The sequence below is a fragment of the Myotis nattereri genome (genome assembly GCF_964212035.1).
Source record: "Myotis nattereri genome assembly, chromosome: 1".
Taxonomy (NCBI): Eukaryota; Metazoa; Chordata; class Mammalia; order Chiroptera; family Vespertilionidae; genus Myotis; species Myotis nattereri.
In genome coordinates, this window is record NC_138075.1 from 206,975,573 (window position 1) to 206,990,004 (window position 14,432).

The 14,432-nt window shown below is 40.4% G+C and overlaps 1 protein-coding gene across 1 annotated transcript in view; it reads right to left on the minus strand.

Annotated features, from left to right (window-relative positions):
• Positions 1 to 11,943, minus strand: part of KLB (klotho beta) — a 43,747-nt gene extending 31,804 nt beyond the window's left edge. Inside the window, exon 1 of the mRNA XM_081093025.1 lies at positions 11,191 to 11,943. Coding sequence (XP_080949151.1) covers positions 11,191 to 11,928 — 738 coding nt within the window. The 5' untranslated portion in view covers positions 11,929 to 11,943. The remainder of the gene's footprint in view (positions 1 to 11,190) is intronic.
• Between the last annotated feature and the right edge of the window lie 2,489 nt (positions 11,944 to 14,432).

A 14,432-nucleotide genomic window follows, 5' to 3' on the forward strand; every position in this document is an offset into this window, starting at 1 on the left:
ACAAATAGTTGTGTTTTTTTTACATGGTTCTTGTATCTAATGGTGCTTTCTGATTATAGAAACTGTCTTTGGCAATTCTTTTTTTTTTTAAAATATATTTTATTGATTCTTCACAGAGAGGAAGGGAGAGAGATAGAGAGTTAGAAACATCGATGAGAGAGAAACATTGATCAGCTGCCTCCTGCATATTTCCCACTGGGGATGTGCCCGCAACCCAGGTACATGCCCTTGACCGGAATCGAACCCGGGACCCTTCAGTCCCCAGGCCGATGCTCTATCCACTGAGCCAAACCGGTTTCGGCGGCAATTCTTATCTGTAAGCGGTTTTCATCTTTATTCAGATTTGGTTAGAAACATGTATAAGAATGCTAGTTTTAACTTGTTTGATCATTATTTTCTGTATTTTGTTGGAGATGTCTTAGGTCCTAATGGAGATGAGTGGGATGACCATATAAATACTATGATCATTAGCTAAGTAAATGAATAATTGTGTTAACATTTAATTAAACTTTAGATGGTATTGCCAAGGGCACACATATGTGATTTAACATCACTTTAATGGAGCATTAAAGTTTTTAAATATATAGATATATTTTTTTATTGATTTCAGAGAGGAAGAGAGAGGGAGAGAGAGATAGAAACATCAGTGATTAGAGAGAATCATCAACTGGCTGCCTCCTGCACACCCCACACTGGGGATCGAGCTCACAACCCGGGCATGTGCCCTGACCATGAATTGAACCGTGACCTCCTAGTTCATAGGTCGACGCTCAACAACTGAGCCGTGCCAGCCCGGTGAGCACTAAAGTTTTGAGCAAATAAAAATTAAAATCATGGGGACAATGAATCAGGGATAAATTGTTCAAAGATTTTGCAGACTAATAAAACATGTACATAGATTTTTCTGGTCTTTAAATAGGCAAAGTGAAGTCAAATATCTGTTGAGTCAGTATCAACACTAGTGACTGCTATGGGTTTAAAGCTGAAAATTGTTATCTTTCATTGAATCTCGCTAGGTAGCTGATTCATGCCATTAAACCTGGCTAACTTGGATTCAGATGGCTAAGATTTGAATTTTGGCTCTGATACTTACTATGGAGTAAAAAAACCCCACTTATCAGCTATGTAGCCTCAGGCAAATTTCTCTGGGCTTCAGTTTCATCTTATACTAGAGGCCAGTGCACGAAATTTTGTGCATTGGTAGGGTCTCTAGCAGCTGTTGACCAGGGCCTCCCTCCCTTCCCCTGGCCGGCCCGCCCCCCATGGTGAAACTCCCGGAACTCGCAGCCAAGGGGACAATTTGCATACTATGATTTTATTATCTACACTAATAAAAGACAAAGATGCTAATTGACCATACCTTTGCTACGCTCATCAGCCAATCAGAAGAGTATGCAAATTAACCCAACAAAGATGGCCATTAAATTTGCATACTGCAGGCAGATCCTGCTGTGCCGCCCTGCGGAGGCGGCTGTGCAATCCCCAGCTGCTGCCCGCCCCAGCGTGGGATCTGGGCCTGCCGTGTGCGGGGGGGGGGGCGGGGGGGAGGCGCGGCAGCAGCAAGATCCCCAGCCACTGCCCACCCCAGCGCAGGATCCGGGCCTGCCATGTGGGGCCCAGGGCGGGGGTGGGGGTTGTGGGCAGTAGTGAGATCCCCAGCTGCCACCCGCCCCATTGCGGGATCCGGGCCTGCCATGTGAGACTGGGAGAGACGGGGCAGGCACTGAGGGATCGGGCGTGCCATCTGCCACCAGGAGAGCGGGCCTAAGCCAGCAGGTGGTTATCTCCTGAGGGGTCCCAGACTGTGAGAGGGCACAGGTTGGGCTGAGAGAACCCCCCCCCCCCCCCCCGCCACGGCCAGTGCACAAATTTTTGTGCACCAGGCTTCTAGTATCCTATCTAATAAAAGAGAAACATGGCAATTAGCCATACATCCGCTACCCTTCCCATTGGCTAATCAGGGCGATATGCAAATTAACTGCCAGCCAAAATGGCAGCCGGTAGCCAGGCTACTGACACGAACAGGAGGCTTGCTTGCTTCAGTGACAGAGGATTCCAACGTTCCCTGCCTGCTGCTGCTTGGCTCTCAGCTGCTAAGAAACATTGTTACAAATATAGAAGCTAAACAAAACCCCAGAAACCTGTTTTCAGTCAGCCAGGATCTCAGAATTGGAGTCGCAACAAAGTTTCAAACACAGAAAGTAAACAAAGCCAGAAACCTGCTTTCAGCAGCGAGGTCTCACAGCTAAAGCCGGCTCTCAGCTCCAGTGACAGCCATAAATCCAAGAATAAAAAAAAAAGGAAAAAAGGAGCGGTTGGAAGCTTCAGTCACCTGCCAGCCTGAAAACGGCCCTCAGCCCCTCACCCAGACTGTCCAGGCACCCTAGTGGGGACCCCCACCCTGAAGGGGGTGTGACCAGATGCAAACAGCCATCATCCCCTCACCCAGGCTGGCCAGGCACTCAAGCAGGACCCCCACCCTGATCCAGGACACCCTTCAGGGCAAACCAGCTGGCCCCCACCCGTGCACCAGGCCTCTATCCTATATAGTAAAAGGGTAATATGCCTCCCAGCACCAGGATCAGAGGAGCCGCGAGGACTCCTGGCTCCTGGAGCAGCGTGAGAGGGGGCAGCGCCCAAACCCCCTGATCGCCCTGAGGCTCTGTGTGTGACAGGGGGCGGGGCCACAACCTCTTTATCCACCCTGCTCTGTTCGTGACAGGGGAAGGCGCCCCAACCCCCTGATCAGCCCTGCTCTGTGCCTGATAGGGGGGAGCTCCCCAACCCCCTGATCGGCCCTGCTCTGTGTGTGACAGGGTGCGGCCCCCAAACCCCCCATCGGCCCTGCTCTGTGTGTGACAGGGTGGAGCCGCAACCTCCCCATCGGCCCTGCCCTGAGTGTGACAGGGGGGAGTGCCCCAACCCCCTGATCAGCCCTGCTCTGTGGGTGACGGGACGGTGCCCCAACCTCCCCATCAACCATGCCTTGAGTGTGACAGGGGGCGGCGCCCCAACCACCCAATTGGCCCTACCCTGAGCGTGACTGAGGGTAGCATCACAACCTCCTGATCGGCCCTGGTCTGTGCATGACAGGGGTGAGCTCCCCAAACCCCTGATTGGCCCTGCTCTGTGCGTGACAGGGGGAAGCTCCCCAACCCCCTGATCGGCCCTGCTCTGTGCGTGACAGGGTGCGGAGCCTCAACCCCCCTGATGGGCCCTGCTCTGTGTGTGACAGGGTGCGGAGCCTCAACCCCCCTGATGGGCCCTGCTCTGTGTGTGACAGGGGGCAGCGCCCCAACCCCCTGATCAGCCGGCTCTGTATGTGACAGGGGTGGCACCACAACCCCCTGATCTACCCTGCTCTGTGCATGACAGGGGGTGGCACCACAACCTCCACATCAACCCTGCCTTGAATGTGACAGGGGGCGGCGTCCCAACCCCCCAATTGGCCCTGCTCTGAGCTGGACCAGGGACTGCGGGGCAGGCACCTAGGGATTGGGCCTGCCTTCTGCCACCCAGGAGTGGGCGTAAGCCAGCAGGTTGTTATCTCCCGAGGGGTCCCAGACTGTGAGAGGGCACAAGTGGGGCTGAGGGACGCCCCCCCCCTCCACCCCGGCCAGTGCACAAATTTTTGTGCACCGGGCCTCTAGTAGGATAATAAAAGCCTAATATGCAAATTGCCCCCCAACTGGGAGTTCAACCAGGGGGTGGGGCCAGCCCGCCAACCACCTGTGGCCCCTCCCTCTGACTGGCCCTGCCCCTCATCATCCCCCCCGCCCCCAATCAGGGACAGGCTGGCCAACCTCCCATGTCCCCTCCCCTTGGCCGGCTCGGCCCAATTGGCCCCGATCGTGGCGGGCTGGCCGGACCCCAACCGTGCATAGATTTGTGCATCGGGCCTCTAGTCAACCACAAAATGGCTATAAGAATACTTACCTGGTAGGGTTGATGTGAGAATTAAACAATATATGAAAAGTACCTAGGGTAGTTTCTGAAACTACAGTAGGTATGCAATAAAATAGTCTTACTATAAAAATAATTATTAAGAATAGTAGTATAGAATGTCAAAACATTACCTGTAGTAATGTTTCAACCCTCCACTTAAGAATTAAGACCAATCTCTGTCCTTTTTTCTCCCCATTTCTGCATTCATTTTTGGGGGGTGGGGTGGAAGGGCAAAGTGTGGAAAGTAGCAAATAACAAGTTTTGGGTTTTTTTTTAAGCTTTTTTTTATTCCTTCATTGACAGAAAAGCTTGAGCTAGCTTTTAAAAAAAGGAGGTGGTGGGGCAGGCTGGAGGGAGTCGATGAGGGGGAAAAGGGCACATATATAATACTTTCAACAATAAAGAATTATATATATATATATATATATATATATATATATATATGTATATATTTCAGAGAGGAAAGGAAGGGGGAGGAGAGAGAGAGAGAGAGAGAGAGAGAGAGAGAGAGAGAGAGAAAAGAGAAATATCAATGATGCGAGAGAATCATTGACCGATTGCCTCCTGCACGGGATTGAGCCTGCAACCCAGGCATGTGCCCTGACCAGAAATCGAATTATGACATCCTGGTTCATAGGTCGACGCTCAACCACTGAGCCATGCTGGCTGGCCTGGACTAGCTTTTTAGCTACCAGATTTAGCAACCCAACTCTAACAACAGGAATTTTTAAAAATTCCTCTATCTTATGGGAAAAAGTCATTTCAGATGATCTTTGAAGATTTTGGTTCTATCCAACTAAAACAAACTAAAAAAGGATTCTACTAGTATTTCCATGTCAAAATATTATACTTTGTCTTCAAGACATTGGTGAGGGGTTGGGCAGAAGAGGTTTAAAAATGACATTTAATCCATTTAAATGTGCCTGTGAAATATGCAGTCTTCTTGTTCAAGAAAGCAGTTGCAGCAGCCTCCTGGCAGAGAAGGCTTAGCTGTTAATCATGTGAATGGTGGCTTTTTCACATCTGATTTTGCAGTTTTCACACTAAATTTTGGCTAAGAATTTTGACAGAGCCTTCAAGAAGTGTATTATATAGAGGTGATTGTTTTATTTTAAAATATAACATTTCTTTTACTGTCTACTTTATTTTTTACTTTTAATTGTGGAAATTGTCACAGTACACAAAAATCGAAAGAATAACATAGTGAACCCCAATGAACACATCGCTCAGCTTTGAGAGTTGTCAGCATTCTACACCTTGGTTGAAGGCGGGCTATTAATGTAAAATTTTTCATAGAAACTGGCATACCTAATTGATTTGCATGTTCTGAAAAGACTGTATGTTTGTGCCAGAGTATGTGTTGAAGTGTGTGTGTGTGTGTGTGTGTGTGTGTGTGTCTGAAATCAATTTCTCTTCAATTGCAATTTTAAAACCTTTCTGGGATAAGGTAGGTCTTATTTAATTATAAAATAATCAATTGAATTATTTCTTGAATATCTAACACATACCCCAGCCTGGTGTGAGCTTCTCTGAAGGGATGATGGCAAGAAATGCTAAGATAGTTTCCCAAAGAAGTGAAAAAATAAGGAGAAGTAAATATCCCAGGCTGAGGAACAAGTTGGTAAGGCCTTGACCTAGATTAGTGTTTCCCAACATTTCTTGTCCTAAAAGCCTCTTTCCCAGTATTAAACAATCTCTTAAACCCCTGAGGAATTTAAAACATTATTTCATCATTTGTGTGTAGTATACGCAAATGTGTTGGCATATATTTACTTATATAATCTATTTTATTGCTAAAGGTTATAAAGTTTACTTTAAATATTCAGAAAATAAATAATGAATATTTAAAATACTCATAATATACAAACATGAATGTTAGCATTTTCCCATCTTATAAACACTATTACATTATGTAAATTATTTTAATGACATAAGAAAAATTATTATATGACACATTTTTTAAATGATCCTGTGTTTGGTTTTATGACAGCATGTATACTAAAATGCAGAGTAAAATTTGCCCATTCTGTGGTGTTTTCCAAGTCTGGTACACCTACCTCTTTTGTATGGGAGATGACATTAGGTGTAACAAAAATGAAAATTTTTATTTTAAATGTTACATTATTTATTTTAAGGGTATTAGAAAATACTGGTGTCTCATGTATAGTAGGATATAAAGTTTCCTTTCAAAACAAACATTTTATAGGAAAAAATTTTTTTTATATATATTTTATTGATTTTTTACAGAGAGGAAGGGAGAGGGATAGAGAGTTAGAAACATTGATGAGAGAGAAACATCGATCAGCTGCCTCCTGCACACCCTCCACTGGGGATGTGCCCGCAACCAAGGCCCATGCCCTTGACTGGAATCGAACCTGGGACCCTTCAGTCCACAGGCCAACACTCTATCCACTGAGCCAAACCAGTTAGGGCAATATAGGAAAATGTTTTAATAAATAAGACTACATGTGGTTTTTGGATACACAAACAAACAAAAAAGCCAGCAAAAAAGCCAACATGGAGTGATGTCCAAAAAACTACACTTTGTGAAACACAATGTTATAGCATCAAAAATGGATAAAAATTGTTTCTATAACATTTTGCTTAAATTCTTAAATTTTGCTTTTTAAAAAAGTACAAGCTTTAAAAAAGTAGGTTTAGTTTTGCTCATAAATAGCTACATATGTAAGAGCAATGATTTGGGCCAGCTCTTTCAAGTACTTCACAAATAATTAAAAGCCACTCTTAATTTCCAATATGTGAAAAGTCAAGCTAGATATAATCATCAACATTATTTTCTCATTTAATATTTCTGAAAGCTTTGTTTCTTCTCCTGAAACATCCTGATAATACTATAAATTAATTTTGAGATTGTGTGTGCAACTTATAGATCTGGTGAAAATTTCCTTGAGGTGATTTTGTAATTTATCTTTTTCATGTCCCTCGTACTGGTTATATTTCAATGTCCTTGCTCTTTATGCTTCATGCCTTTAACCACTTCGTCAGTTGTTTTTAAGGGACTGAAGGAAGAGGAATTTTGCTCTTCCCCCAGGGTATATTTGGCAATATCTGGAGACATTTCAGTTGTCACAACTCTGGACAACAGGGGTACTACTGAAATCTAGTGGGTAGAGGCTGCTAAATATCCTACAGTGCACAAGATAACCCACCACAACAAAGCATTCTCTGGCTCAAAATGTCAATAGTGCCGAAATTGAGAAATCCTGGCACTATATAGACAGAATATGGCTATGAAAGATAATAATTTAGAGCTGTGACATGGTCAAGACTATCATGGAAGCTGGCAGTATTGAGTGGAGTAATCAAATGAATCAGCTACCATCTCATGAGCAAACTTACCTGCCCCAACCTCTATGCGTATTTTCTCAGAGGCTCTCAAATATTCCATTTTTAGTGGGAAAGAAATCTACAGATTTAAATTATATTATGCATGTATATTGATCTAAAAATAAAAACGGGCACAATTACTGCCTTTACTAATGTGAAACCTTGGGAGTTTGCTGATCTGAGGAATGAGAGTATAGACCAAACAGGTTGAAATTTTAAAAACTGAACTTGGGAGAAAGAAATCTTTCCTCTACAAAGAAGAAAGATGCCAACCTACAAGAAGAAATGGACACGAAAGAAGGAGATGAAGAGCTTCTGAGAGTTATTGGGTCCATTCATTCCTGTGATTTGGTTACTGAGCCAGGAAGTTGCTCATTTTTGCTTAAGCCAACTTGAATTAGGCTTCTGTCACTTGCGACCAAAAGAGTCCACACTAATACACCACTGGATTAATACAGGCGATTTCAGGAATTAGCAATAATGCAATGAAATATGTATTTTATACTTGGGATTGGGTCTTTGATGACAAGTTTAAGAGACATTCCTAAACCACTCATTCAATGTACCTAGCATGTATCTAATATTCTGTGCAAGGTGCTGGAAATATGAAGACAAACAGTAGCATCTTCTTTCAAAGAACTCTCAGTCTAGTTGGGGAAACAAAAAAGCACCATATGGTATGAATTCAATGCACATCTTACTATGTGAGCCTTCAGGAGGGGCACTGACTCTAAAGGGTCAAGAATAATGTAGAGGTGGTAACTGCCTAAATTGAGTCTTGAAGGACATTATCAGCAAAGCTGGGAGTAAGAAAAGCATTTTAGTTGCACAGAGCATTAATGAAGGCTGAGCAGAGGGCAATAGTAAGGTAAAATCCAGACACTTTAGTAGTGCATTACAGCCGAGTGTGGGGTGCAAGGGTTTGGCATTAGTGATGGGGGTGGGAGAATGGCCAGGAAGGAGCCTGGAATGGAGGCTGGGTTTGTGTCCTGAAGATCTTGATGAAAAGTTGGGACTTTATCCCAGAAGTTTTGGGACATCACTGATGGATTTTATGCAGGGGAGCGACATGATGCATTTTTAAGAAGTATCTGCTCTGTAAAATGGGGGTAATAACAGACACCTCGGAATATTATTGCAAAAATATTAGATAATCTTTAAAGCTATGTTTGCTGTGCTTAAAGATGGACAAGCCAATCAAGGTGTGCTCTTTCTGTTCTGAACATGGTTACGGATTCAGAGTGAAGCATCCATTAGCTGGTGTGATTACCACAAACTTTTATCTGAGGCTTAGACTTGCTTTAAGCCAGGTAATGACCAGATCTGTCCAGCTCCGTCTCAGGACTGGCCAGACAATTCAGGTTTCCTCCAAACCAGGACATTTCAGACTGAGATGGAATTTTCAAGATCATCCTGGAACTGAAAAGACCCTGTAGCCACTATGTAATCTTCTCAATAGCTGAGGATTGGGAAATGGAGTGATAATCACCATCCATGAATTTAGGTTTATATTAGGCTTAAAAAAACCACTCAATAAATGTTCTTGGACTAAAAACTAATCCTAAAGAATGCTTCTGTTGGGTCACAAGGTGTCATAATAAGGAAGAAACGCTCCATTGCAACATAAAATATCCAATTAATCTTTGCTATGTTAAAAGAAAGGCAGAGAGGGGACAAGTGGGAAAAACAAGTTCACCTCAGGCTACCAAACCACTGCCAGCTTTCTCTCTAGTGCTATAAGTCACTGGGTTATGCAGTATATTTCACTTTTTTTTTGAAAATTAAAATTATTGGGGTGACATTGATAGATAGGACTATATAGATTTCAAGTGTACCTCGCTATGATACATGATCTGCGTTGTGTGCCCACCACCCAAGAGACCCCTTAGAAATTTTAAAGAGGTGGAAGAAATTACTTGGAAAACACAATAATTTAAAAATGTAATACCTCAGTTTAAAACAATAAAATATCTACCAGAGTGCTAATTTTGTGGTAAAGACAGAGTTTATCTCAAATTAGAGGAAAATGAAAATTATCTGAAAATATAGCATTTTACATACTAAGTTTGGAAGCAATATCCATTTGTTAGTTACATCTTTTTCCTGTGTATTTTTAATCAGATAGCCAATTTTAAGGCTTTAAATTAGCCACTTAAACATATTTTTAATGCGATTTCTAATTGTTAACATTTTCCCAGGTAACTGAAAACTTTTCAACAATTTAGAATTTTTAAAATAAGACATTAAATAACAATATATGTACATGTAATTGTATAGAAAACTTTAAACAGACTATATTAGAAACTATTAACAGCAGTTTTTTCAAGGTTGGAGTTGTCAGATGGAGAAGGAGAGAAGAATTTAACTTTTTCACTTTATATCCTTTGGTACAATCTGATATTTCTCAATTTACACCAGCATGTATTGTTTTAATAATTAAAAGAACTAGATAAAAGAAATATTTTTTCTAGCTTAAATATGTATATTCTTCATAGTTGACAGCTCCAAGTTTTCTCCCCTTTAATGTCTTTTTCCCAAATCACAGAATACCCATGCATTAATATGTTATACATACAACTCTATTCAAAGATATGTAAATGACCTTGAAATTATAATGCAATCTGTTTACTGCATGGGCAGATGTGACTGAATCATAGTACAATAATCCAGAAAGTTCATGTATTTTTGTATGTGCAAATTAAGACATGGAGTGATTTTATGTTCCTATATATTTTTTCTATTTCTATATATTTAACATTTGATTATTAGAAATCAGATTACTTCTCCTATCACATGATGAAACCCCACTAATAGTTTTTTCATTTTCAAAATGTAACAGTTATTCAGAGTAATTTATTTTTCCCAAGCAAACTAGTTGACTTAAAAAGATAAACCTGATTTTAAATATTAGCCTCAATGTGAGGCAAAATCTCTTGAAATTTTTCAAAAAATTGTTCCTTTAAAAATATCCTTAATAAAGACATTTAGTGTTTAATTATATTGTCATTTACAAAGCCCATGTTTCAACAGGTGCATTTTACTCTGTAACCTTGGGCAAGCTATTTAATCTCACTAAGCTTCAGTTTTCTCATCTTTAAAATGGGGATAATAATAAGACATAGTTCATAAGGTTATCATGATGATTAAATGAAATAATGCAAGTAAAATGCTTAAAGTAGTCTTTAAACACTCAATGAATATTAATTTATTTTGCTTAGAGTTTCACTATTATTTAACATCTCCCAGCATAAAGTCTAGCTTTTGAACTATACAGCTTTAAAACACTTAGTAGAGCATATTCTTCCAGTTTTGATATTACTCATTTAATTTTAACTCCTAGAACAATTAATCTTTCCTGCTATGTAACAAATGAAACCAACTGTGAATTACATTTATTTCAATTCCTGCATTTAATATGTATCAGTTAGCTAACACTTATTTAGCTTACTATAGCTAAGTACCAGTAAGAATAGCGATAGTAACAACAAATACATATTTGAAATGGTCATGCCTTAGAATAATTCTGAAATGGTTGCATATTGTCAGAAAAGGCTTTCCAACAATTACATTTATAAGGTACTGGTTTTCCACAGAATGAAAGGAAACTCATATTCTCATCCTCTAATGTATAATTGTACATTTAAAAATAGTTAATTTTTAAAAGTGCACTTTTAAGGAAAATAATTGGATTAATGCAGTAATAATAGCTTAGATAAATAAAATATACACTACTTTAAACATGAAACTTGAGGATAGACCTTGAGGGTTAGAATAAAATTAGTTGAGTTGATTGCAATAAAGAGACTTATTTAAACAGATTATACATTTCTTAGGGTTTCTTTTGAACTCCTGCTCCTCATTTTCGGAAGCTATAATATGAAGCCAGCGGTACAGTACCTTGATCAGGTTGTGTCCCACAGCGTAGACAGCTGCTAAATTTCCTTTCTCTCCAGGGGCATGCATACCTGTCCCATATCCATGCCAAGCAACTAGATATGGGTTGTGAATTGTAATCCAGTATTTGACACGGTCCCCAAACGTCTGGAAACAGTATGTGGCATAGTCATTGAAGATATCTATTAGAACTTCATTTTTCCACCCCCCGTATTTTTCTTGCAGTGCCAAAGGCAAGTCCCAATGGTATAAAGTTACTATAGGTTCAATGTTTCTAAGTACTAGAGCGTCCAGAAGACTGTTATAGTACTGGAGACCTTTTGCATTGGCAACTGCTGCTATTCCATCGGGGAAGAGCCTTGGCCAGGAAATTGAAAACTGATAAAAAGAAACGCCTATAAAATCCAGAGCCGATAAGTCCTTTTCCAGAAAAATGTAACTGTCACTGGAACTATTCACACTGCTGACATTTTTAAGGTGCGTCTGGGTGAAATGGTCCCATATAGAGGGACCTCTTCCATCTGCCTTCCAACTCCCTTCCACTTGAAATGCTCCAGTCCCAACGCCCCAGAAAAAGTTTTTAGGAAAAGTGTCATAGAGAAACAGCTGACTTTCATTTACCGGGCTGTAATTAGGATTTTTAGACCATATAGCTCTTCCGTCTCCGGAGAATCCAGTAACAGCTCGGAGGAGAAGAAATGTTGACAGGATGACAGATCTCTGCAGTCCCCCGGTGGACATTGTTTCCCTATAGCGTACGTTGCTTTCATCAGTCCTGAAGCAAATCCATTCATTCCCTGGAGATTCTGCCGCACAGCCTGGCTTCACTCGCCACTAACTGCTCGACTGTCTTATCAACGCTTCAGTAAAAGCTTGTGATTGTAAAGCTCTGTCAATGATTAGCTTGAAGTGTGAGGCTTGGGATGGGCCATGGAGAGCAACGTAGTCTGAGGGAGGTGGCTCTATTACAGCCACCAACACATTTCATCCTCTTATTATGGGGAAAGTTAGATGAAAATGCATCAGTGGCAATAGTCCGAATGTGTAACTAAAACATATGTAAACAATAATAAAAATGCCATATTTTCTCTTTAGCCTTTTCTCTGTAGCCTACTGACTCAAATCTTTCCTGAATGTTTTGACCATGATTGCCTACAGTATATGCCTTTTTTATTTTTATAATTTTTGAGTGGTCATTTATTATTTCACATTTCAGGAAAAACAATCTTATATGCGAATAATAGCATTTTTACATGCCAATAATAAAGAGTTAGAAAACATAAGATATTACACTTTCACAAAAATTATAATACATCTAAGAATATTCTTAAATGTTACCCAATTTAAGAAAATTATAAAACTGTATTGCTAAATTTGAGAGAAGATGAAGAACTATATAGCACTTTTTTTGGTGGGAACACTGAATACTTTCCAATTTAATTTATAAACTTAATACACTTTTAACCCAAATCCTCTAATACCAGATTTAGTTACACGAAATTATTGTGAAAGTTCCTTTGAAGAATAAATAGGCACTAATTACAAAAAAAAATCTGAAAAAGAAAATAGTGAAAGCATAGACTACTTTCAGATATGAAAACATTAAAAAAAGCACAAATTAAACAGCATGATTCTGGAATAAGAATAAATAGAAAGAAATATTGTACAGAACCTATAGCCTCCAAATAACCTTGAAAATGTTTTAAATACTTGAAATATCACACACCAATGAGAGGCAGAGTGGTTAATAGTTTGGCATCTGGAGTTAGACTGCCTAAGTTTAAGTATAGCTGTGTGACTAGAAAAAGTTATTTAATTTTCTGCACCTCAGTTTCTCTTATATAAGAAAATACATTTAATAGTATCTACTGCATGGATTAATGTGAGGACTACATACAAGTAAAGCACTTACAACAGAGATGGACACAGAGTAAGTGCTCAATAAATGTTACTATTGTAATTTTTATGTGAAAACTGGGACTGAACCCTCAACCTAAATATATGCCCAGACCAGGAATCGAACCGGCCACCTTTTGGTGTATAGGATGACACGCTCCAACCAACTGAGCCACACCAGCCAGGGCCATAGCAAACACCTTTTAATAAGTTGTACACATTTTAATTACTCACACCCCTGTGCCTTGGTACATGTGCTCTCTGCATAGGATGTGTTCTACTGCATGTGAGGGTGTAAATGATTACATTTAAAAGTTTTATTTTTGTGATAATTTTGCAGCTTATACTTATAGCAAATCATTAGGCTGTACACCTTAAATTAGTACAATGTTCCAAAAGTATCAAAATCACCAAACATTATAAAAAGTACAAAATTACCAAAAGTAAACATTAGTGATGAAAACCACTGTTGATGATGCTCATGTCTACCTGTTCTTCAAAACTTCACTACTTCCTCTGGAAAGCCTTTCTGACTCCTGGTTTGAGTTTATTTATTTACATTTTTAAAATGTGTTTACAGTTTATTAATCCTCTCGTGAAAAACCTTCACAATCACTGCAGATAAGGTCACTGCAGAATCTTTACTCCTCTGTTGTCCAATCTCCAACATTTTGCAGCATCAAACTTGGCCTTAGCAGCCCCCTGACTTTCTTCATCCTGTTCTTGTGACCCTTTCACTGTTTTCTTGAGGTCTGTTTCTTCTCATGCAGGCCATGTCTTGCAAGTCTGGGTGTGGGTTCAGTGTGTGTGTGTGTGTGTGTGTGTGTGTGTGTGTGTGTGTGTGTAATCCAAGGAATTGTAAATCATGCTAAAGCCACCACCACAACGGGTTCTGAATCCAAATATAGAGATGATATCTGGTGTGGTCTTATACATTTTGGCTAGTTTCTCCCAAAATTTCTGTCTTAGGGACTGTTTGCTTTCTCGGGGTGAAGGACGTCAATAACTGTTTGTTTCTGTTGAAGGAGTAGGTTGGTCATAAACTTCCTGGGCCAGACAGTTACTGTGCTGTTCAAGGTGGTGGTTGATCCACAGGCAGCCAGGAAGGAAAAGAGCCAGTTTGATTTGATTTAGATGGATCTCCTCTGTGCTCCCATGGCAGCTCATGCTTTCTCTACTGGGACAGTCATCACACAATAAATCAATAAATTACACAGTAAATTTATCTGTAGCCTCTGTTCCACTGTTCTCTCATCTTTCTTTAAAAAACAGCAATCATGACCAGTTAGTTGAATATTTAATATAGGGGGCGTAGTCATCACTAAAGTATATGATGAATTAATGAATGT